The sequence below is a fragment of the Rhinatrema bivittatum genome, chromosome 2, assembly GCF_901001135.1.
Source record: "Rhinatrema bivittatum chromosome 2, aRhiBiv1.1, whole genome shotgun sequence".
Classification (NCBI taxonomy): domain Eukaryota; kingdom Metazoa; phylum Chordata; class Amphibia; order Gymnophiona; family Rhinatrematidae; genus Rhinatrema; species Rhinatrema bivittatum.
The window spans coordinates 692,347,095-692,372,948 of record NC_042616.1 but is presented as its reverse complement, the minus strand read 5'-3'; the positions used below and the strand labels follow the sequence as shown (position 1 = coordinate 692,372,948).

Genomic DNA, 25,854 nt, shown 5'->3' with positions numbered 1-25,854 from the left:
ATTGAAAAGACACGTTCACTGGGCACACTGGTTGGTGGACATGACAGATATCGCTGAGATACTTTGGCTAGGTGTGGCCAGACAGTGGACTTGTGTGCCCAATATGCCAGCGGATCTGTCTGCATGTTCTCTATCGACTCTGAGAGATACCGTGTCACTGACATCTGTGCTGGTGTCTCCTTTGCTTGGGCAGGCTCAGAGTCACTCATGCCAGCTGCTTTCTCTCTCGCCCGTTGCACAATTGATGAATCTTTATGGGCAAAATGCCTTGGGCGTTCTGACGTGTAGGAGGAGGTACTATCTGTCGCTGACACAGTGCTGCTCCTGCTTGGGCTAGCAGCACAACTCTCTGAAGTGCCTGCTGTTTCTACCTCTGCTTCAAGCCTAATCTGTCTCTGCCTATGGCGCTCCTGTTCACGGACTTTTGCTAACAGCAGCTCCTTCACAAATGACAGACAATTGGACTGTAGGGCGAGTTTCCCTTTCACACGGGGATCACAGACTGAGGCGAGAATGTATGTGCAGTCGTCTGTTAAAGGCCTTAATCTGTCTTTCACCTGCTGCTGCAAAACATCCAGACACTGCAGCACCTCAACTGTCATTCCCTCTTCACGTTTAAAGGACTCCAAATGTTCATCCCGGAAATTAACTATAGGGATGATGTCAGCCAAGGTGGCACTTCTGGAACTCAGCTCCTCCATGACATCCTTGAAGGGCTGCAGGATTTTTACCAGCTGACTCATGACTAACCAATCATGATGCCCTAGGGGATTCTGCACACCTATGTCCATTGTACCAGAAAGTTCATGAAGGGGGGTCTGCAGCTCCAGTAACCTCTCCAGCATCATAAAGGTGGAATTCCACCGGGTGGCAATGTTTTGAATGAGTCGCTTGTGAGGCATATCCAAATCAGTCTGCTTTTATCGGAGAACCTGCTCCGTCTTGACACTTCTGTGGAAGTGTGCTGCTATGTTCCTGTACTTCTGTATTAACCTATGCAGGTATTCATTCTCTTTGTCATTGGACTCCAAGCCCTGAGCTGACTTCACTACCAGGTGCAGAATGTGTGCAAAACATCGGATGTTCTTAAAGCACCCATCGTTATTGCCTTAACCATGTTTGCACCATTGTCTGTGACAAAGAACCCTGCCTGTGTTTTCCTGTCTCACTGGTGTAGTTGCCAGCCCTCCAGCATCTGTCTGATGCATGCTAGAATATTGGCTGTGGTATAGGCCTGGTCCGTCAGGTGGGCGTGCAGTAAAGCCCACCTCCACCCTGATACATCTTTAGTAATAGAGCTGCTGGCTGTCCCTGCCTCAGCCATGTCCCACCAGTGTGCTGTCAGAGAGAGGTAAGAGTGTGCAGCATTCATGGCGGTCCAGATATCACAGGTGAAATGCACTCTTCCCTCTGCCTTAGCTAGCAGTGCTTGCATGCAACTGCGACACTGCTTGTACAGGCTGTGGATGACCTTTCTACTAAATGTGGTTCTGGAGGGGATTTTGTAATTTGGAAGTACGACCTTCAAAAAACGCTTGAAACCCACATTCTCCACTAACTGCAAGGGCTGGTCATCAAGGGCAATCATTTCCCCAGTGGTCCTGGTTACAACTTTTGAGGCTACCTGCCTCACCCCAGGATAGCGTTACTGTACTCCACCCCATTTCCTCCATGGTGGATTGTCGCTTCTGCCACATGTCAGGGGGTTGCTGGCCTGCCACCTGACTGCTAGAAGTGGATGAGGGCGTGGGCTGACTCTGCTGCTTTCCTACCACTGCACACTGGTTGGAAGGGGTCCCCCGACTGGTACTGCCACCATCCCCAGATGGCAGTAATCTTGTTGAGTGTTTCCTCTTCATATGATGGTTCATGCCAAAATTAGATAGATGTCCCATTTGCTTGCCTCTGCTAATATCCCTGGCACAGTAATTACACCGAGCATAACGTGGGTCTTCCATCACTTTAAAGTGTCTCCAGATCGCAGATGTCTTTTGTGATCCTCCCCTCTCTAACACCTTGGGGTGGATGCTGGCACTGGAGCTGAGGTAGTGGGTGCACCCTGAGAAGCAATGCCAGGGGGGGCCTCAGTCACCCTCTGTGCCTGTGCTGACTGCTCTTCCTCCTCCTCCTTATCACTTTCATCTCTCCCCTGCTGCACATTTGTAGAGGCTAAGACAGGACTAACTGATTCTACCGAAGATTCATCAGCTATTACTTCCTCCGTTTCTGATGAGAATCCCACACAAGAAGATTCTTCATCTGAATCAGAAGCAAACAGTGACTGCGCTACCTTATCATCGCTAAGTGTTAGTTGAGACTTCTGTCCCCCTGCTGCTTTTGGGTGTCTACATTTTGTCTGGCATGACTCTGCCTCCCCTTCCCTCACCTCCAAAACTACAGGGCCAGAAACAAGTGGTGGCGATGGCGATACATCATGGTCAGATTTCATTTTTTTTGGCATGGAACTGCCATCCCCTACAAAGAGTTTAGATTGCGACAGTTGCCTTTTTAGCTGTACTGGTAGTGTTGCACTAGTGTCTTTTGAGGTACCTCCTCTGCCAATCCCAATCACTCGACTACACCTCTCTTTCCCTGACATTATGGATTTAATGTCACTGAGTAGTAACTGTCTACTGTCACGGTGCCTGGCTGTGCACTAATGTGTGTGGTGTGTACACACAGAAGCTGCTTGCTTGCAAGCACAAAAGAGGCAGACTCCCTGGGCACTTGACTGCACAGACCCACCCAATAGTTAGGTTAGGTCTGTTAAAACTACCCACTGCCCACTGTTACGGTGCCTGGCTGTGCACTAATGTGTGTGGTGTGTACACAGAGATGCTGCTTGCTTGTAAGCACAAAAGAGGCAGACTCCCTGGGCACTTGACTGCACAGACCCACCCAATAGTTAGGTTCAGACTGTTAAACTGTCCAGTGAAGCCCAGTGCACAGAGAGACTAAGTAATTTGAATTAAAAAAAAATCAGTTTAAAAAAGCTGGAATTTTTGTCACTACAGAAAAATGGATGAAATTGAAAATAATATATCTCTCCAAGCCAGCCCAACACCCTAAATGGTGGTCAGTGCTAGCTGACCTAGCACAGCTTCTCTTCTCAGTCAAAGATCACCAAAATAAACAGCTTGAAAGAAACAGGACTAGCTGGCCCTGGCACTGCAGCAAAACAAAGAATAATTAGCTTTTTCTTTCCTTAACTAGCTTAACTAGCCTGTCTCTCAGTGCAGCCTTCTCTTTCACCCAGCCCACCTCCCCACAGCATCACTGGAAATAAGTGCATGGCTCCTCGTGCTGATGTTTATATAGTGCTGGCTCATCAGTAAAATCGACAGAGAGCACTGAATGACAGCACGATTGGCTGCATTCAGTGCATGTCACAAAATGTCAGCGCGGATACGCTGCATTCCGGTATCCATACCGACCTGTCCGACCCTTTCCTGTAAGTCTCTTGAATGTAGGGATGGGCGCTGCCATTTTGTGAAAATCATAGGTAGCTAGTAGCTAATGGGAGCGAAGAAAGGCGCACGCCGCGGGGCGCACCAAATTAAACGGATAAGTTAAAAACATGGGGAGTCGCGATGCGTTTCGCCTCCCCACGTATTTAACGGATAGGACAAAATACGTTGCGGATCGCCAATACGTCGAAAACGGATGCACACCCCTAAAAATGAGTGTGAGCCAGAAATATGAGTGGGCGGGTCAGCAAGAATTAGGGTACAGATGTGTGCCTGATGTGTAGGGATGTTTGTGCTGAAAGCAGAAGCAATACTCTGGGCATGGAGTAAATTTATTTGGGATTGATGGCTCAGGAATATGATTAAAAGATGCAAGCCTAGGTGTATAAATTGCCAATTATGGGTTCCAGTGGGGTGAGCTGATCCCTATAAAGGAGAATAAAGGCTGGCTCCACCTTTTAGACAGGGCAAACATCTTTTTTCAAATCATGCCAAATATCTGTTTGTAAATTTCAAAGCAGCCCAAATATACAGTATATACAGAGAGATATAGAGATATTGATATAGAGATAGACATAGATATATAGAAATATATATATATATATATATAAATATATACTGAACATATATATTTATGTAGCTCCTCTTATGAGGTACATAAAAAAGTAAGAGGATGTAACCTTATATAGCAAGGGTCAATTTCTTTGATTTATTTTGGGTTCAGCAAATGGGTTGTGCAGATGGTAAGGTAGACCAGAATAAAGGCAGTAGGGTGAATATTGCAACTCACTTTCCTTCTTGACCTAATCAAGAAGAGATAAATCCCTTTCTCCCCTCTATGAACTCTGCCCTTCAGGGTACCTTCCTTTTGCTGGCTCCCCCTTGACACCTGGAAAAATGACAATTCAAGATTATCTTCAAACACTCAACTTTTATTTGTCTGGAAATCCCAGCCAACAACTCTAGAGATAATATATAGGGGGCAGATAAACAATAGTGAATAAATCAGAGTTCATGGGATACGTGGTCAAGACCAGCATTTAACCAAAAGATTGTACCCCAGCATTTGGGACACCACTTCCCATCTCAAAGCATGTTCTTCCCTCTATTACTCCCATAACTTTCTTCATTTATTAAACAAAACGTATGGCTTACATCTTTTGATATCTTAGTACCAGAAATTCTCCATTCTTCAGATACCCATCTTTCTATGAGTAATCTCACCTCTCACAAAGGGACAGGTAAATCATACTTTCCAAACTCCTCTTCTTTTTAAACATCAAACTCCTATGTAGGACATGGGGTTCACATCCATGACTCCTGAGGCCTCTCACTTCATCCCCCCTCTCTTTACTCATACATCCATGAAATCAACCCCTCAGTGCTTCCAGCAGCATGTGGGTCTCCCTGGCATCCTCCATGCACTGACCATCTTTTGGGATAATCCTCATGTTGGAACCACCCTGTTATCCTAGCTCCCAGCCATTTCCTCAAGGGGGACAAATCACCTCCTCTCCACCTCTTTGTCTTTGGGCTTCTTCCCTTGAGAGGAAAAGCTCCTCCATGGGCCAGCTCCTTACTGGGAGGATCCTCAAGCCTACTCCTGGATCCCTATATCCTGGCGGTCCCTCTTTTTCTCTACTCCATACTCAAAAAAAGCAATTCCTGCTAAACTGACCCAGAATGTATTCCTTCCCTGGCCACTCCCCAACCAATCGTCTCCTCTAATCTCTTAAGGGACCACCCCACCTTTAACTCATAGATAGATAAACCACAAAAAGTCAGTTGCTCAGTATCACACCAGCCAACATTTCTATCCCAAACCCTTCACAACAAAAAAAAAATTTAGACTCCCCCACCCAAAATGTCTTGCATTACTAAAGAGGGATGGGAGCACAGTTGGTGCCCCTCCCCCCCCCCCCCACCGGCCATCCACTGGATGGCCCGTGCCATTTTTAAAGATCTATCCTTTTTTCTAACAGCCCTGTTTGACTTTCCCTGTTGTAATGTAACTTTTGCTTTCAGTGTTAATTGGTTTACCCCGAGTTCATTGTAAACCGGTACGATAAGACATGGTTCTTGAGCATCGGTATATCAAAATAATTTAAATAAATAAATAAAATGGTGCCGGCCGTCCAATACTCCTACCATGTGAAAGGTGCCGGCCAATGGCACGGATACCCTGTCACATGGTAAGGGCAAAGGGCCATCGGCACCATTTTGATTAGTGGCAGCCAACGGCCCGAGAGTGGGAGTTTGCTCCCGGGACTCCCACTGGACCACCAGGTACTTGTAAAACGTTTTGGGGGGGTTGGGAGGGTGGGGGAAGCTAAGGGATCAGTTTTAAAGGTTCAGGGTGGGTTTAGGGATTGTTTTGGTGTGCCGTTTTTCCCGCCCGCCCCCATAACAATAAGAGAACCTCACGAACAATTTTGTGGGGTTTTCCTATCGGTTTCGGGTAGCCCCCGATTTCTGACGACTTTGAAAATATCGTACGATATTTTCAATCGTCAGAAGCACGATTCACATCCCTAATGTCTACCCCAACATGGAGGAGTAGCCACTGGTTAAAGCAGCAGGCTGAGAACCAGTGATGCTAAGATTTGAATCCTGCTTCTTCCACAGATACTTCTTGTGATCTTAGGCAAGTCACTTCACTTCCCACTGTCTCACATACAACTTGCAGGCTGATACTATATTGTGCGATGAGCCTAGTGCATAGGCAACAAGCTCTTGGACGCATGTTCTGGATGCACTAGGCTAATACCCAATGCAATAAGGGGATTAGTGCATCCAAAATATGCATCTAAACCAGTGCTCAACTAATAGCGCTCATCATATGTAAATGCATATAGATGAGGCTATTAGCTTTTGCCCCAGATGCAAAAAATCATCGTGTACCCAACGGCATTGTCTTATGTGCTCCAAGCCATCTAAAGAAACCATACAAAGCCACAAAAAAGTCCAAAATACTGCTTTTCTGTGGATCCTCCTACTTAGTATCATCCCTATACTAAGTAGAAGAAACCACAGGAAGCTGTATGAAAAAAAAAAAATCGGCCAGCAGTCAGATTAGGGAAACAGATGCCCATTAATTGAGTCCGTTTTCCTAACTGGCGCACAGCCACTTCTTCTGGGCACACAAAGCCATGGACGCGCTAGGGATGCACAATTTATCCCTAGCATATCCTTTTTAGCGTGACCCCTTATTTAAATAATGCATCGCATGCCTAGGAGAGGTGGCTGGGCATGCTTTAGGAGAGTGGATGCTCAATCATGAGTGCCCGTTTTACAAGAGATGATATTTCAATGTCCTGATAGATTGTAAATCCTATTGGCAGGAAAGTAACAAAAATACCTGAATTGTAACTGTCTTTGAGCTTCAATTTGGAAAAGGCAACTAATAATATCCATCCATAGCCCCTTTGGGTTCAATATATAAACAGCATTTTGTTTGTTTTCCTCTAAATCAGAGGTGGGCAATTCCAGTCCTGGAGTGCCACAATTAGATCTGGTTTGCAGAATATCCACAATGAATATGTTTGAGATATGTTTCCATACAAAAGAGGACCGGAAGGCTCATCTGCATGTTCTACCCAGCAGCCCCCGAGAGAGGACTCCAGAGGTCACAGCGAGCGATCCAGGATTCAAACTCTATAGCACCAGCTTCCAGGGGCGCTGCACCATTTGCAGCAGAAGAGGACCATAATGGTACATGCACCTCAAACTTCCTTACTGTACTCTGTCCATTTACCTTACTATATCATCTGTTTACTAGACCTTATCTGTTTTTATTTGGTTTTATATGTTTTGATTTTACATGGTAATTGTGATTGGTAGGAGAAATCTGTTGCTGATTTTATACATTAGTAATCTAATTCAAAACAAGAGTTAATAAATTAGGTAACTAGGAAGATATAGGTAGATTAATTGTAGTGTTTTGAGGATCATTGCCAGAAACATATAAAATAAATTCATAGATTAAAAGTGGTTTAGGTTAGTTTTACATACCTGCTCCCTTAGAAATTTTCAATTGTTAAAAAATCAACAAAATTAAGATGCAGGAAGTAGTCCAGCAGTGAGAGGGAGGCTTTCCAGTCTTTTGCACTGAGTGCTATATGTATGATTATCTCCCAACTGGCGAGAGGTCATATGTGTGCACTAAGGGGCGGATTTTAAAAGCCCTGCTCGTGTAAATCCGCCCGGATTTACGCGAGCAGGGCCTTGCGCGCCGGTGCGCCTATGTTCCATAGGCCTACCAGCGCGCGCAGAGCCCCGGGACTCGCGAAAGTCCCGGGGTTTTTCGAGGGGGGCGTGTCGGGGGCGTGTCGGGGGCGTGTTGGGGGCGTGTCAGATCGGCGCAGCGTTTTGGGGGCAGGACGCGACGTTTCGGGGGTGGGCCCGGGGGCGTGGTTTTGGCCCGGGGCGGTCCGGGGGTGTGGCCGCGCCCTCCGGAACTGCCCCCAGGTTGCGTCTCAGCGCGCTAGCAGCCCGCTGGCACGCGGGGATTTACGTCTCCCTCCGGGAGGCGTAAATCCCCCGACAAAGGTAGGGGGGGGGGTCTAGATAGGGCCGGGGGGGTGGCTTAGATAGAGGAAGGGAGGGGAAGGTGAGGGGAGGGCGAAAGCGAGTTCCCTCCGAGGAGGGAACGGCAGCAGGCTGCGCGGCTCGGCGCGCGCCGGCTACACAAAATCGGCAGCCTTGCGCGCGCCGATCCAGGATTTTAGCGGATACGCGCAGCTACGCGCGTATCTACTAAAATCCAGCGTACTTTTGTTTGCGCCTGATGCGCCAACAAAAGTACGCGAAGGCGCGCTTTTTGAAAATCTACCCCTAAATGCAAGAGCTTCAAGTTTTTGGAGAACGAGTCCGATCTCTAGAGGCTACAGTGGTAGATCTGGAGGAGCTAAGGGAGACAAAGAGGTATATAGAGGAAACCTTCAGGGACATAGGAGAGAAGTCCCACCTCCAGTCTGGTAGCCCTTGTGTTGCTTTGGAGGATAAAAGCCACCTGGAAGGAAAGCATCAGCTTGATGAGGCAGAAAGAAATCCTGTAGCTAGGACCTGCTCTCAAGATGATGTAGTATCCTCTCGCACTCAGGATAGGTCTCCAGGGGTATGTGCCCAGGAGGGAAAGATTAGAATGGCTGTTACTGCTGGTGATTCAATTATTAGGAAGGTTGATAGCTGGGTGGCTTGTAGACATGAGAATTGCATAGTAACTTGCCTGCCTGGTGCGAAGGTGGCGGACCTCATGCATCACATAGATAGGATTTTAGATGGTGCTGGGGAGGAGACTGCTGTCTTGGTACATGTAGGAGGGAGGTTCTGGAAGCCAAATTTAGGATTTTAGGTAGAAAGTTGAAATCCAGAACCTCCAGGGTAACATTCTCAGAAATGCTTCCCATTCCATGTGCAGGACCTCAGAGGCAGGCAGAGCTCCAAAGTCTCAATGCATAGATGAGACAATGGTGCAAGGAAGATGGTTTTAGATTTGTTAAGAACTGGGCTTCATTTTGGGAAGGGGGGGGGGTTCCTTTTCTGAAAGAATGGGCTCTATCTTAACCAGAGTGGAACCAGGCTGTTGGCACTAACCTTTAAACAGGAGATTACACAGCTTTTAAAGTAGATTTTGGAGGAAAGCCGATAGTCACTCAGAAACATGGTTCAGAATGATGTATCTTTGAAGGATACTAGGACAACAGGGAAAATAGGGCATCCCAGTAGAGAGGTTGTAATAAATGCCAAAGGAGATCAGGTGCCTTTAATAAAGTACAGAAAGATTCCAAATTTCCTGTTATGAACACCGGTCGCGGTAAACCGCGACCGGGAACCGCCCACTTACCCTCTCAGCAGGGCTGGGCGCGGGACGTGAGGGCCGGAATCAACAGCCGCGTCGGCGGCAAGGCTCCTGCCCTGCAAGATGGCCGCGGCGTCTCCGCGGAGCAGCTGAGGCCACACCCCCTGAAGATTGCTAAGGCCGCGCGGGCGGCAAGTACTCAGCCTTAAAGGAACCCCGACAGGAAGTAGGGGTTCCTTCCTGCAGCGTCTAGCAACTATTTAAGGCAAGGTCTGAGCTTTCAGACCTTGCCCTGGCTTTGGCTCTAGTGGTGTTCCTGTGTTTGGTTCCTGTTCTGATTCTCCGTTTGTGATCCCTGGACTGGCTTTGGATTTCGTTTGGCTCCTGACCTTCGGACTGGCTTTGGATTCCTTTGGCTCTCAACCCACGGACTGGCTTTGGTTTCTTCTGGCGCTCGACCCTTGGACTGGCTGTGGATTCTTCTGGTTCTTGACCCCTGGACTGGTTGCGGAGGACGTTGGCTCTTGATCCCCAGCCTGGAGGTGGTATACTCTGATTCTGGTTCTCCGGACTATCTCTGTTTCAGCTTCTACTCTCACGACCTGCTGGAGGCGCCAGCTTCTGCTGGCACCAGCGATCCGGATTAAACGAACCGCAGGAGGCGCCTGCATCCGGATTATCATCCAATACCTCCAGCAACCTTCAGATTGGCCTCGCCTACCGACGAGAGGACCTCATTCCCTCGCCGGACCAAGGGTCCACCTTCCGGATCATAACATTTCCCCTGTCAACTGATGAGCAGGTTATTAATACAAATAAGAAATATATATTGAAATGTCTTTATACAAATGCTAGAAGTCTAAAAAATAAAATTGGAGAGTTAAAATGGATGAAAAGGTAGATATAATTGATGTCTCCAAGACCTGGTGGACGAGAATAACCAATGGGACTCTGTGATACAATGGTACAAATTATGTCAAAATGATAGAATGGATCAAACTGATGAAGGGGTGGCACTATATGTTAAAGAGAGCATTGAATCAAATTGGATAAAAGTTCTGCAGGAAGCAAAATGCAATGTTGGATCTTTATGGATAGAAATTACAGGTGAAAAAGGGAATAAAATAGTAATGGAGGTGTAATACTGTCTACCTGGCCAGAATGAACTAACAGACAATGAAATCCTAAAAGAAATTAGGAAAGCTAAGAAAATCAGCAGCACAGTAATAATAAGTGATTTCAATTACCCCAGAATATTACATCAGGACATCCTAGAGAAGTAAAGTTCCTAGATGAAATAAATAAATGCTTCATGGAGTAGGTGGTACAAGAACCAACAAGAGGGGAAACTATTTTAGACCTATTCCTTAGTACGACATAGGATTTGGTGTAAGAGGTAACAGTTGGATTGGCAATAATGATCACAACATTATAAAATTTGACTTAATAACTGGAAGGAGCAAAACAAGAAATCTATTATGACAGCATTTAACTTTCAAAAAAGTGACTATAATAAAATGAGGAAAATGGCTAGGAAAAAACTGAAAGGAACAACTGTAAAAGTTAAGAGTTTAGCTCAGACATGGATGTTATTTAAAAATACCATCTTGGAAGCCCAGAACAGATGTATCCCACACATTAGAAAAGGTGTAAAGAAGGCTAAATGACTACTGGCATGGTTTGAAAGGTGAGGGGAGAGAGGCTATAATATCTAAAAGAACAGCTTTCAAGAAATGGAAAAGGGATCTGAATGAAGAAAACAGGAAACAGCATAAGCACTGGCAAGTCAGATGCAAAGAATTGATAAGGAAAGCAAATAAAAAATTTGAAAAGAAGAAGCAAAAGCTCATAATAAAAACGTTTTCAGGAACATGTGAGTTAAAAAGTCTGCAAGGGAGTTAGTTGAACCATTAGATGAACAAGGGGTAAAAGGAGGACTTAGGGATGACAAAGCCATAGCAGAGAAACTATATGAATTATTTGCTTCAGTATTCACTGAGGAAGAAGTAAGAGATATACCCATGCCAGAAATGATATTCAAAGTTGATGAGTCAGAGGAACTGAAACAAATCTGAGTGCACCTGGAAGATGTAGTAGGGCAAATTGACAAACTAAAGAGTAGCAAATCACCTGGACCAGAGGGTATATCTCCCAGAATGCTGAAAGAACTGATAAATGACATTACGGAACTGCTATTGGAAATTTGTAAACTATCAATGTCATCATCTGTTGTGGAGCGCTAGGAGAGCGATCCCACTCCTGGGTGATGTGTGTCCTTGGGCCACGGCTCGACCCCAGAGGGCTCTGAAGAGGTGCCGCGGGAGGCGTGGCATGCCCGAGCATGAGCTGGACGGGAGCAGGGCTGGAGAGACATGGAAGACAGGCCCTCCTCTGGACCTGCACGCTTCGGAAGACCCAACAACGCAATGTTGGTCTTGTGAACAGTCCTCCGAACGTTCCTAGCCCTTTCGGACCTGCCGCAGGGTACGGCACGAAGCGGCAGGCCGGATGGAGGCCAGGGCAGCGAAGACAGGAACATGGATTCAGACGAGACTCAGGAACGACATAGACTCAGGCATAGACGTGGACTTCAGGAACGAGGCGCAGGATGCAAAGACGTGGACAGGCACAGACGTGGACTCAGGACGAGGTACTGGATGCACGGAGGTGGAGTCAGGAACAAGGGCTGAAGGAAGACATGGGCACTGTCCCTCAGGGCGCCCTACTCAGACCACCCACGGGACTGAGTCGCGGACCACCCTGTGAGCGGGAGAGCACAGGGAAGAGCAGGTTGCTGCACTCCTGGCAGCTTCGAGGCAAGGATACACTGCACTCCTGGCAGCTTCGAGGCAAGGATACGCTGCACTCCTGGCAGCTCAAGGCAGGTTAAAGCATCAGGATCAGGAACAAGGATTAAGACAGACCTCAGTGCTGGAACAAGGACATCTGGAACAGCAGGAACAACAGGACTGGAACACAGATACTGGAACAGGAGACACACCTTAGGGCTGGAACATGGACATCTGAAACAGCAGGAACATCAGGACTGGAACATGAGTACTGGATCAAAAGACAGACCTTGGGACTGGAACGGCAAGCAGACATCAGGACTGGACGAGGAGCTCCGACAGGTAACAAGAAACACAGGACCTTGCAGAAGTGCTGGAACACGGACGACTTCCTGGAGCGAAGGATCTCAGGAGTGACCAACTCCTTGCGAAGGCAAATACAGACTGAAAGCTGAGCCCTTTAGTAGGGCTGAGGTGGACAACGCCCAGGGAGGGGTCAGCAGGGGGCCACACCTGGCTGGCCCTTGAAGAGGAGCAGAGAGACGCGAACTCGCACCCTAGGGAGCTGGAGAGAAGAGCTGGAAGCTGGTGGCGTCCTCAGCCACGTGGAAGGCCAGGGAAGCAGTGGAGCAGCCCTGGGCTGGAGCTGGGTGAAGGCAGGTCAGTGGAACAGCTCCCAGCTGCAAGGACAGAAGCAGGAAGAAGCAGAGAGAGGTAAGGCTGGCTGCAGGCACCGGCAGAGAGAACAGAGAGCTGCAAGGACTGAAGCAGGAGAAGGGCTGACTGCAGGAACGGCTCCATGCCGTGAAGACAGCCCCAGGAGGAGAGGTAAGACTGCAGGCAGAGTAGAGAGCTGTAGCAGGCTGCAGGCACTGGCAGGGACGGCTTCCCAGCCAGGCAAGGACCCGGGCTGTAGCAGGCACCAGCAGAGACGGCCTGCTGACTGAAGGGCCCGGGATCACAGCAGCACGTCGGGGGAAGGCAGGAACAGAGAAGCTGGCCGCATGGGAACAGCTGCGGGGAGCCCCAGCTGATTCAGGGAAAAAGCATCAGCAGCCCGACTGGCTGTCTGTGAGAAGGTAAGAGCCTGCCCACGCTTCTTGCGGGCAGGAGCATAACAATCATCTATGGTGCTTGAAGGCTGGAAGGTTGCAAATGTAATGCCAATTTTTAAAAAGGGATCAAGGGGAGATCCAGGAAATTGCACACCAGTGATTCTGATGTCTGTGCCAGGCAAAATGGTAGAAACTATCATAAAGATAAAAATTTCTTAACACATAGATAAGCATAGTTTCATGGAACAAAGCTAATATGGAAGTATTGCTTCACAAATCTGCTACATTTTTTTGAAGGCATAAATAAACATGTGGATAAAGCTGAGCCAGTTGATATAGTACATCTGTATTTCCAGAAAGCATTTGAAAATGGCCCTCATGAGAGACTTCTTAGAAAATGAGAAAGTCATGGGATAGATGGCAGTGTCTTATTGTGGATTGCCAAATGGTTAAATGATAGAAAACAGAGAGTAGGGCTAAATGGTAATTTTCCCAATGGAAAAAGATGAATAGTGGAGTACCCCAGGGATCTGTTCTGGGACTGATGCTTTTTAATATATTTATAAATGACCTGGAAATGAGAACAACATGTGAGGTGATCAAATTTGCCGATAACATAAAATTATTCAAAGTTGTCAAATCACAAGATTTTGAGAAATTGCAAGAGAAACTAGGAGATTGAGCATGCAAATAGCAAATGAAATGTAATGTAGAGAAATGCAAAGTGAAGCACTTAGGGTAGAGAAAACCAAATTATAGCTACAAAATGCAAGGTTCCATATTAGGAGTCACCACTCAGGAAAAGCATCTAGGTGTCATCATTGAAAATATATGATGAAATCAGTGTGAAGCAGAGCCAAGAAAGAAAATAGAATGCTAGGGATAGGGATGTGCAGCAGGGACGGATTTGTCCCATTCGGTATTCATCTTCTTCGGGACCCAAATCCGTTGCATCCATTCTCGGGGGACCCCGATCCATTCATTAGTTACATATGTATTTATTTCCCAAAAAAAACCCCATCCCAACCCTTTAAATTTAATTAACTACAACCCCCCCACCCTCCTGCCCCCCCCTCCAAGACTTTCCAAAAGTCCCTGGTGGTCCAGCGGGGGTCCTGGAGTGATCTCCTGCACTCGGGCTGTCGGCTGCCGGTATTCAAAATGGCGCCGATAGCCTTTGCCCTTACTATGTCACAGGGGATACCGGTGCCATTGGTCGGCCCCTGTCACATGGTAGGAGTAATAGATGGCCAGCACCATCTTGGGCTCCTACCATGTGACAGGGGCTGACCAATGGCACCGGTATCCCCTGTGACATAGTAAGGGCAAAGGCTATCGGCGCCATTTTGAATACTGGCAGCCGACGGCCCAAGTGCAGGATATGGCTCCAGGACTCCTGCTGGACCACCAGGGACTTTTGGCAAGTCTTGGGGGGGGGGTAGAAAGGTGGGGTTTATTCATTATTGATACGTTGCACTCGTGGGGGTTCACCATATGTTTCGTGACCCCCACGAATACAACGAATATGGCATATACTTTGCGGATTGCCAATACGTTGCAAATGAATGCACACCCCTAGCTAGGGATTATTAGGAAAGGAATTGAGAATAAAACAGAGAATATCATAATGCCTCAGTATCTCTCCTTGGTGTGACCTCATGTTAAGTATTGCGTTCGGTTCTGGTCACCACATCTCAAGAAAGATATAACAGAATTAGAAAAGGTACAGAGCAGGATGGTGAAGATGATAAAGGGAATGTAACAATTCCCCTATGAAGAGAAGTTAAAGAGGTTATGACTCTTCAGCTTGGAGAAGAGATGGCTGAGGGGAAATATGATAAAGTTCTATAAAATAATGAGTGGAATGGAACGAGGAAATGTTAATCAGTTGTTTATTCTTTTGAAAAGTACAAAGACCAGGGGACACACAATGCAGTTACTGGGTAAAACATTTAAAATTAATAAGAGAAAATATTTTTTTACTCAACGCATAATTAAGCTCTGGAATTCTTTGCCAGAGAATGTGATAGAATCTATTAGTATAGTTGTGTTTAAAAATGCTTGGACAAGTTCCTGGAGGAAAAGTCCATTAACAATTATTAAAGGAGAGTTGCATAAATCCACTGCTTATTTTTGGGATAAGCAGCTTGGAATCTATCTACCCCTTGGCATCCTGCCAGGTACTGGGCTTCGTGAACCCTTGGTCTGACTCATTATGGCAAGCTTTATGTTCTTATGTTCTTAGGACATGCATACAAATATACCTCATGTGCTTATCTGACTTTTGGGTGTGCGACCTGGGCAACTGCACAGGGTGCCATGACTGAAGGGGCACCATGGCCCAAAAAGAGAAGGCCCAGTGGGGCCACAGTGGACCTCATCTCACAGCAGCTCAAAGAAAGATGGCCTGGCAGGGCTGCAGCGGACTCCATCCCACCGCATCCTGAAGAAAGAAGGCCTGATGGGACTGTAGCATTCTGTTTATGTGAGAGAGAGGCAGTGTATGTGAGATCATGGACATGTGTATGAGAGAAGAAATATTTGAGAGACTAAACATATGTAAGTGGATGTGAGTGAGAAGTGAGAGAAAGAGGATAAAGTATGTGCAGTCCATACTCCCCAATCTTCAACAATTTCAGGGTGACTGGAAATCAAAAGATCCCAGGTATGGAAAGTAGGAGATTTTTATATCCTTATTAGTTTTAATTATTGGATGTTATTTGTTGTGATTTCTAGTTCAGTTTTTGTTTGCACATTTCTATTTATGCTTTATGGTCTCTTTATTCTATATTTGTCTCCAACAGTTAACTGACACCTATAGGTATATTTTGTGTAATTTATGAGGTGTTAAATATCATCTGAATAAGATCTTGTATCCATTTACTAAAATTGTTGAGCAATGTTGTCAGATGATTTTAAAAATAGTTTTGCTGGGTGGCTAGAACTGGCCATGGCTTTCTTTATTGTATGTAGGACCCTTAAGAATTGTTCTTGTAATGTCTTATAGCCAAGTTGCCAAATAACATTTATGTCAGGGCAAAGTATGAATAGTCTAGCAGTATGCATTACTCCATGGTTATATAGACAAAATTTTAAATTTGTGTTGGAGATTTTTTGGCTCATTTCTTCTGGTGATGTGTAATTCAGTGATGTTTGATTGATAGAAAATGAAAAGATATGTCTTTTCCTTCCATATCTGCAGCATTTCTATATCTAGAGAATGTGTATATCTATATTTCTAAGGCCAACAATGGAGTGATGGGGAGAAAATGGGCAGCACACTGAGGTCAGAGGGAGAGGGATAGTGTGCTCACTACTGATAATCCTTATCAGTCTGCAGGGGGATGGGTGTTTACTCTTCTTCCTTTTCTTCCCAGTCTGACTTCCTTAACCTTTGTTCCTGAGGAGTAGGGATCAGTTGTTGTGAGGAGGCACCATCAACGAATTTCACACAGAGCGCCATTTGCCTAGAGCCAGCCCTGCTTATTCACGTAGATATCCTGGAAATCAGGCATGTTTGTGGTATTCCAAGACCGGAGTGGCCTTCAGAATTGTACTGTGTTTAGTTCTGGAGTCGTATCTCCAAAAGGATAGAGACAGAAAAGAGGCTGTCCAGAGAAGGACAACCAAAATGGTTTGGGGTTTTTATTGGAAGACTTATGAGAAGAGGCTAAAGAATCTAAACATGTATACCCTGGAGAAGAGGTGCAGGGGAGATTTGATGCAGACTGTCATATTAATGATGCGCACTTAATATTAATGTACTCACTCCTTCACTGACTGCTGATTGATCCCTCCAATATTATATGTCAGTGAGAGAACCACCCTGCTGGGGGAGGTAAGGTCTTCCAGGGAGGTTCCCAGTCAAGGGGGGATTTAGGCACCTGGAAGTTGCAAGTCCCAATTTAAATTTCTAAGGGATATGGGAGGCGATAGGGAGGAGAACTGATTTGGATCCGGACCTTGCTGGCAGACTTTGTTCTAAAAAGTGAGCCAGACAGACCCAAAGCTAACTTAATTTAGAAGGTGAGCGACGGAGGCTGGGAGGACTCCCGGACCTGGACTGCCTGATCCACTAAGCCAGGCTTCATTTTTGTGAGAGGGCGTGGTGGTTCAGCATGCTGAAGAAGTTGGGGAATTTGGGTTTGATTTGGGTTTTTCAGCATGGGCTAGCATGCAAATAGCCCAAAGTGAAAAAAAAGCATGCTTTTTCAGTTTAGCAGGCGTTTTTCACTCCTAGTTTATTTGCATGTCATTAGCTTCCTGCATCCTGCAGGGATCACATTTTTAACGTCCACATTTAATAAAACCTATGCTAAAATCTAATTTATTACATTGGCCTCAATAAGACTAGAAAGATATGGGGGAGTCCCCCATCACAAAGCCTTGAAAATGAGGCATCCAATTTAAAACTGAATGTGGAATTAAACGAAGCCAGTGTAAATCCTGAAGAAGAGAAGTAACATAATCATACTTTTCTTTTTTCCAATGACCAATTTTGCTGCTATATTATGGACTGTCTGGTGGTGCCTCTTAATCTGATTTGAAGTTAGACCATGAAATAAAGCATTGCAGTAGTCTATCTGATTTAGAACAAGTGAATGAGTAAGGGTTTTTAAATCAGCTGAATTAAGGAAGGGTCTGAGCTGATGAATAAATCGTAAAAAGAGGTATGAAATCTTCATCAGATGAGAAATGTGCGAAGAAAAATTTAACAGGGCATCAATTCTTAATCCCAAGGTGCTAATCATTTCTTTAGTCTGAATGAAATTGCCAGCCGTCACAGGAGAGGGAAGCTGGTTGAGAGTTTGTTTTCTAGCAAACCACATAGCCTCAGACTTGCCAGGGTTGACTTTGAATTTAAATGATTTCAAGCCCTTGGCTACTTTGTTAAATGTAGTCAAAGAAACTGATGGCACATTATCACAGTTTGTAAGAATCTGAATGTCATCAGCATAAAATTAACTCTGTAAAACCAAACTCTGTATCAATGTCACTAAAGGGGACAAGATATCAATGAAAAAGGATAGGTGAAAGGACAGAATCCTGTCAGACGCCACAGTCAAGATGACTTGGCAGGGATTCAGTAGAGTTCCAAGTGACTTGAAAGGCCTGTTTTCTAAAAAGGATTTAAACCATGGATAATCGATTTAAAAAAACTGGTGATGAACAGTATCAAATGCAGAATCCATAACCAGTCATAGTAGATAAACTGCTTTATCCTTGTCTATTGATAAACTGACCTCACTGATTAGAGCTGTAAGCTCAAAGTTTCAGTACTGTAACCTCTTCTGTATCTGGATTGCTTTGAATGTAATGCATGTTTTTGTTTCCAAAAAAAAAGAAAATGGATAATTGAATCTGACCAACCTTCTCTATTACTTTAGATAAGGTAGGTGAATTGGAAATTGTAAGATCATTTTCAGGAAGATCAGGGTTTAAGTGCTGCTTTTTGAGTGCAGGATATTCAACTGTAGTCTAAAGTATCTCCAAAAGACCAACAATTTATATGCTAGAATCCATAATGCTAATTAGTGGAGGAAAAAGACTCAACTCGGGATTCTTTATAATTCTGAAAGGCAGTGGATCTGAAACTGGGTCTTTAAAAAATGTCTTACAAAAAGTAAATCAGAGTAGTTTATTAATGTACTATTTATCAAGCTTTATGCCTGTTATACTACAATTGGTTTATCAATGGACTGCTATAGCTAAATCAATAAATCCAAAACAAAGCTGCATAATAAATCAAATGCCTACTATATATGATCAGCAGGTTACCATTTACACAGAATAAACAGGCTTATAATTACAAAATACAGTCTTCAAATTTTGTCTCTTTGAACCTCTACAAAGACTTTTAATCCAGATGAGTACTGAGAAGGTAATTTTCAAAGTCATTTATGCATTTTAAACACAATTTAATACACTTAATTGGCTTTTTATAATTTGCCCGAGGGAGGACTTGTGCACATAAAAGTGTTGGAGCTTGTGTTGGCCTCGAGCTTGGGACGCTCAAGGCTTGGCAATCCTGTTGTGCTGACAATGGAACGGAGCGCAACCGAGAGCTCTCCAGCATGGAACAAGGAGAATATGTGCCCTTGCGGTGAAGACAGTCCAAGTCTAGGAGTCAGAAGTGGGATCCTCCACCGACCTGCATGCCCATGAGACCACGAATGCAATGGTAGTCTCTGACTGCTCCTCTGACTGCTCCTAGCCCTTTCAGACCTGCCACAGGGTGTAGCAAAGGTGGCAGGCTGGACAGAGGTCATGGTGGAAGGAGGCCATAGGCACTGGAGCTTGGAATGAAGACTGGAGCTTGGAGTGAAAACTCTGATGTGGAGCTTAAGATGAAGACAGGAAACAAGAGGGATGAGCAAGACCCTCAGGCGCCCTACACAGCAAGTGGGGCTGGTCGCAGACCTCACTGTCCCCTTCGTGCCCTATACAGCCAGATGGCTGGTCGCGGACCACAAGGGGAATGAGAGAGGCTCAGGAAGACTCATAGTGCAGGTTAGTAAAAACCCCTCAGATCCTCTGAAGTTGGGGCTTGGGAAGACATGATAAAACCTTGGAGCTTGGAAACTCGGATTAAAAGCAGGGAATCTCCAGAGGCACGGGTCCTACAAAACCTGGAGCATTAGGACCAGGAACATGACAGAACTTGGGGCATCAAGGGACATCAGGACATCAAGGAACATCAGGACATCAAGGAACATCAGGACAGAGACCAGGAAGATAAATGAAGATCCATGGAAGAAGGTCAAGATGCCAGGAAGGAGCTGGAAACAAGAAGTCATTGGGAGGAATAGCTTCTTGCGAAGCAAGGACTGACTGAGAGCAGAGCCCTTTTGAGAGGCAGCAGACAGGCAATTCCCTGGGAGGAGTTCAGATGGGCCACACCTGGCTGGCCCTTTAAATGAAGCGAAGAGCTGCGGGCCTGCCCCTTAGGAGGGAAGGGGCAGGACCCTGGATAGCGGCCGAGCTTGCCATGGGGAGAGGAAATGGTGCAGAGGAAGCTGGGCCTCAGGACAGGCCCTGATGTTGTCAGAAAGGTCCGGCACGACTCCTGCTGTGCCGGCAAAATGGCGGCCGGGCCACAGGGATCTGAGACGTTGGCGGCTCTAGGTTGACTGCAGAAGCGGTGAAGATGGTGACCTCGGGGCCGTGAAGAAGTCAGGCTGTGGTCTTGCCGGGCCATAGAGCAGCAGTAATAGAGGTAAGAGGCGGCTCGTGGCTCCAGCCATGGGCCGCATCACAACAGTACCCCCCCCCCCTCAAAGGGAGTCCTCTCCTCACCTTTGGGAGGTCCAGAAAGGACAACTGGAACTGAGATGGTGCAGGCGCCTCCTGCAGGTAGTGGAAGAGACGTGGAAGGAACCACAGGCAAGGTATCCCTCTGGAATACCTTGCCCACTGAACTCCGCTTAGAACCTTGTCTGCGCATATTTAAAAAAGGAATCAAGACATGGCTCTTTAAAATGGCCTATCCAGATATGGACCAAACATAGCTCAGACCACTGTTACTATGACACCCCCTCCAAGACTCCTCTCTCCTGTCTATCTCATAATGAACATAGTAATCTCCTCCATTTGTCCATCTCATAATGTACATAGTAATCTCCTCCCTTTGTCCATTTTCCCTCAACCTTCCCTTTGTCTGTTTCCCTTAATCCCCAGTTGTTTACTCCAGTCACTTATGCTTCCATGTGTAGCCCCACTCACCAATATGCATATTTTTTAATCTATCTTGTATATTTACTTATGTAATATGTTCCATTTATCCATGTATCCTTTCATGTACTCTCATGTATCTCATGTATCCATCAATATAATATGTACATATATCGATTTTCCCTTATAACATATACATTTATTATTTCATGTATATATATTATACTTTTACAGTTCGCAGCTCTGATCCTATCAATTTCACTCCTTCTACCTATCTTTCTTGCTTTTGCTTTCTCTCCTCTCTTCTCCGCTGCTCCCGCTCCCCCATCCTGTTATTTGTATTTCTCCACTTGTTTAACAGTTACAATTTAAACCGGCATGATGTACCCACGAATGTCGGTATAAAAAAACCAACCAACAAATAAATAAATAAATAAATAAATAAATTTATTTATTTATTTATTTGATAGTTTTATATACCGAAGTTCTAGTAACAAAGTTAGTAATCAATTCGGTTTACATTACAACAATAAAATTGACAGTATATAGAATAATGTCTTACAGAGAACAGGGAAGATTGAACTTGGAAATAAATAAAATAACTTAATGAGAGCAATAAATAACTTCAACGGAGCAAGGAAAGTACAATTTAAATACAATATAATATAGGTGAATACATTTTCGGAATTGAGTGTGTTGGGCCTGAGGTTGATTGTTGAAAAGTTCAGAATAGTTATTGGGATTAGGAGAATGCTTGATTAAACAACCATGTCTTGAGTCTCTTTTTAAAGGTAGGTGCCGATTGTTCCAATCTCAGGTCAGGAGGGAGAGAGTTCCAGAGCTTAGGAACGGCGGTGGAAAGAGCTCTTTTACTAAGTGAAGTTTTGAGAGGATGGGCCTTTAGCGTGCCTCTCTGGGCTAGCCTCGTTGGACGGGAAGAGGTGTGAAGTTATAAAGGGATGGTGAGGTCAATTGGAGAAGGGTTATTGATGACTTTGTGGATTATTGTTATGGTTTTATAGAAGATTCTCTGATTGATGGGGAGCCAGTGAAGGTTCTTTAAGATGGGCGTAATATGTTCCCTTTTGTTGGATTTGGTTAGAATCCTTGCAGTGGCATTTTGTAATAATTGTAGAGGTTTCAAAGTGTTAGCGGGTAGACCAAGCAGTAAAGAGTTACAATAATCTATTTTCGAGAATATTATTGTTTGTAGAATATATCTGAAGTCTTGGAAATATAAGAGGGATCTTAGTCTCTTTAATACTTGGAGTTTAAAGAAGCAATCCTTTATGATGTTATTGATGAAAGTTTTGTAGTTCAGCAGATTGTCCACGGTGACTCATAAATAAATAAATAAATAAATAAACAAGGGAAAGTACAGGGAAACAACAAAATGAACAAACAAAAGAACACGGAGCAAGGAAACAAAGAGCAAGGAAAGGCAAATGGAACAAGAAACACGGAATGGAGCAAGAAAACACGGAACAGAGCAAGAAAACACGAAATGGAACAAGAAAACATGGAATGGAACAAGAAACATAGAGCAACATGGAACCACGGGAACAAGCGGAACATGGAAACAAGCAGAACATGGAAACAACGGAGCGGAGAACAAGAACACAAACAACGGTGCGGAGAACAAAGAAACAAGACAAGCAGAGAGCAAAGAAACAGCGGAGAGCAAGGCACAAATGGAACAAGGACAGGCAAATGGAACAAGAAACAAGTGGAGAAAGAAACAAGCAAAACAGCGGAGCAAAGAACAAGACAAGAAACAGCGTAGCAAACAGGAATACATGGAACAGCGGAGCAAGAGGGAACAAGGAACAGCGGAGCAGAGGAAACAAGAAACAGCAAGAGAACAGGAAACGGAGAACAAGAAACGGAGAACAAAAACAACAAGAGAAACACAACAAGATCAAGAACAACAAGAGCAAGAACAACAAGACAAGGAACAGGACAAGAAAGACGTGGTGGGATCAGGCTATGGCAGCAAACATCAGGTGGGGCGCAGGCACTTCCTGCAGGTCGTGGAACCCCATCCTGGAATTGTCGAAGAACTGGAAGTCTGGATGCAGGCGCCTCCTGCAGGTCATGGGAACCAGTCAGCTGGCGCCTCCAGCAGGTCGTACTATCAGAAGAGCTGGTGCCTCCATCAAGTTGTGGAATCAGGAAAGCTGGTGCCTCCAGCAGGTCATGGAATCAAGAGAGCTGGCGCCTCCAGCAGGTCGTGGAGAAGGTCCAAAAAAATGTTTTCTGGAGTCCAGGACAGAACCCGGGACAAGGATAGTCCCACTGGATACATGGCTTCGGCAATTGCATTGGCCTTAAGCTCGGGATGCTCAAGGCTTGGAAATCCTGTTGCACTGACGATGGAATGGAGCGCAACCGAGGGCTCTCCAGCATGGAACAAGGAGAATGTGTGCCCTTGTGGTGAAGACAGTCCAAGTCTGGGAGTTAGAAGTGGGATCCTCCGCCGACCTGCATGCCCATGAGACCACAAATGCAATGGTGGTCTCTGAGTGGTCCTCCGACTACTCCTAGGACTTTCAGACCAGCCGCAGGGTATAGCAGAGGCAGCAGGCCAGACAGAGGTCACGGAGGAAGGAGGCCGTAGGCACTGGAGCTTGGAATGAAAACTGGAGCTTGGAGTGAAAACTCTGATGTGGAGCATAAGATAAAGACAGGAAACAAGAGGGATGAGCAAGACCCTCAGGCGCCCTGCATAGCACGTGGGGCTGGTCAAGAACCACACTTTCCCCTTCGTTCCCTACACAGCTGGATGGCTGGTCGCGGACCACAAGGAGAATGGGAGAGGCTCAGGAAGTCTCATAGTGCAGGTTAGTAGAAACCCCTTGGATCCTCCGGAGTCGGGGCTTGGGAAGACATGATAAAACCTTGGAGCTTGGAAACTCGGATTAAAGCAGGGAATCTCCAGAGGCATGGGTCCTACAATACCTGGAGCATTAGGACCAGGAACATGATGGAACTTGGGACATCAGGACATCAAGGGACATCAGGGCATCAAGGAACATCAGGACAGAGACCAGGAAGATAAACGAAGATCCATGGAAGAAGGTCAAGATGCCAGGAAGGAGCTGGAAACAAGAAGTCCTTGGGAGGACTAGCCCAGGAGGAATAGCTCCTTGCTGAAGCAAGAACTGACGGAGAGCAGAGCCCTTTTATAGGGCAGCAGACAGGCAACTCCCTGGGAGTTGCCTGTTTGCTGCCCTTTAAATAAAGTGAACAGCCACGGGCCCGCCCCTTAGGAGAGAAGGGGCAGGACCCTGGACAGCGGCCAAGCTTGCCATGGAGGAGAGGAGACAGAGCGGAGGAAGCTGGGCCTCAGGGCAGGCCCCGACGTTGGCTGTGGCGACAGCCGTATCGGATGGGTCCAGGGCGGCACAGCCGCTGGCAAGATGGCAGCTGGGCCACAGGGATCCACGGTGTCAGCGGCTCCAGGCTGACCGCAGAAGCGGTGAAGATGGTGGCCTCAGGACCGTGATGAAGTCAGGCTGTGATCTTGCTGGGCTGTGGAGTGGCGGTACCGGAGGTAAGAGGCGGCTCGTGGCTCCAGCCACGGGCCACATCGCAACAAAAAGTATACACGAAGGTAATTTTGTGCATATTTTTACATACACTATAAAGAGGCATTCCAGGGAGAAGTAGGGTAAGGGGGTAAATAATTATATATGCACATAGGTATACTTGCTCCTGAACAAGTGTAACTTGTTAGTTATATGTTAGTTATTACTGGTTCTTCACACACCCACAATTTTTCAAAGCAGATTCATCTATATAAATCTGCTATGAAAATAAGGGCTAAAGTCTGCAGGTAAAAAGTACCCACAAACCTTAGCCTATGAATCCTTTGACAACCTTACCTTTCTTTGAAAAGAAACTGCAAACCCCTACATTAAGATGATCATTTATCAGAGTGAGAGGAACAGGACATTTCCTTTTAACGCACTATAACCACCACCACACACGCAATATACACAGCCCTTCTTCCCCCCACCCTTACTTCGAATACCCCCACAGAGCTCCCAGTCTCTGACACCTCGCTCCCCACACCTAGAAGCTCCTGCCTCTCAAATCCCAGCTCATAGCCACACACAAACCCCTCCCCTATCTCTCAACCCCCATCAGAGGAGTGGGACCCCCATCTCCTCTATTCCCAAAGCCTCACTGCCTCTGCCAGCTCTGCTAATCCTCACTGCTTAAAGTCCTTCTCTTTCCATGGCCCCTTTCTCATTAACCTATCTTACCCTTTTAGGCTGGGATAATACACTATTCCTGTCCCAGTTTGAGAGTTGCTGATCTGAGTAGTGACAGCATATTCACCAGTCGATGTGTTCAGCAAAAGCAGGAGTAAGACTTACGACTGAATGTAATTTTTATCCAAGTGTGCTGGGCATGCCTCACTATATTAATGAATGAATAATTGTAATGCTTACTTAATAACTATGGATTTATTTATCCAGGGAGGGAATGAATCATCTTATTTCTGGAAACAGCAGCTCCTGAAGGTAATATAGCTGAGAAATTAAAAGACAATGGCAAAAACTGATAAACACTTACAAGCTTTTTCTTGACGATAAGGTACAGTTTCCTGCTTTCTTAGTTCAGCAGACATGATTTTTCATTTCTGACAAGTAATCCCATGACAAAATAAAAGGGGAGATTATGAATTTATACTAGACTTTCTCTGCAGTCCTAGGCCATACCACTCCCCACCACATCTGATGCCTGACTGAGTTAGAATACTGTCTCCCTGGAAACCACCATATGGAACCTGACACATCACAATCTTTAATCAGGAATGTCATAAAGAGTTCTGTTTGTGCCAAAGCCCAGGGAGCTAGCAGATCTTTAGAGGATACTTTTTTCAAAGTCATTTACTAGAGTAAACTGGCCTGGTTGAAAATTGCCCTTCTTAGAAAAGCTATAAAGAATGTGTGGGGTTCACAAAACATGTGCTTTTACCACCATTAGAAAGGAGCATTCCTTGGAGCATGTTTAGATTGTGGCACCAATGTACATGTGCAGAATGGAATTTTCCGATCTATGAA

At 45.6% G+C, this 25,854-nt stretch overlaps 1 protein-coding gene across 1 annotated transcript in view; it reads right to left on the bottom strand.

Annotated features, from left to right (window-relative positions):
• LOC115085508 (glutamic acid-rich protein-like) overlaps positions 1–25,512 on the bottom strand; it is a 205,050-nt gene extending 179,538 nt beyond the window's left edge. The window contains exon 1 of the mRNA XM_029591615.1: positions 25,364–25,512. Coding sequence (XP_029447475.1) covers positions 25,364–25,418 — 55 coding nt within the window. The 5' untranslated portion in view covers positions 25,419–25,512. The remainder of the gene's footprint in view (positions 1–25,363) is intronic.
• Between the last annotated feature and the right edge of the window lie 342 nt (positions 25,513–25,854).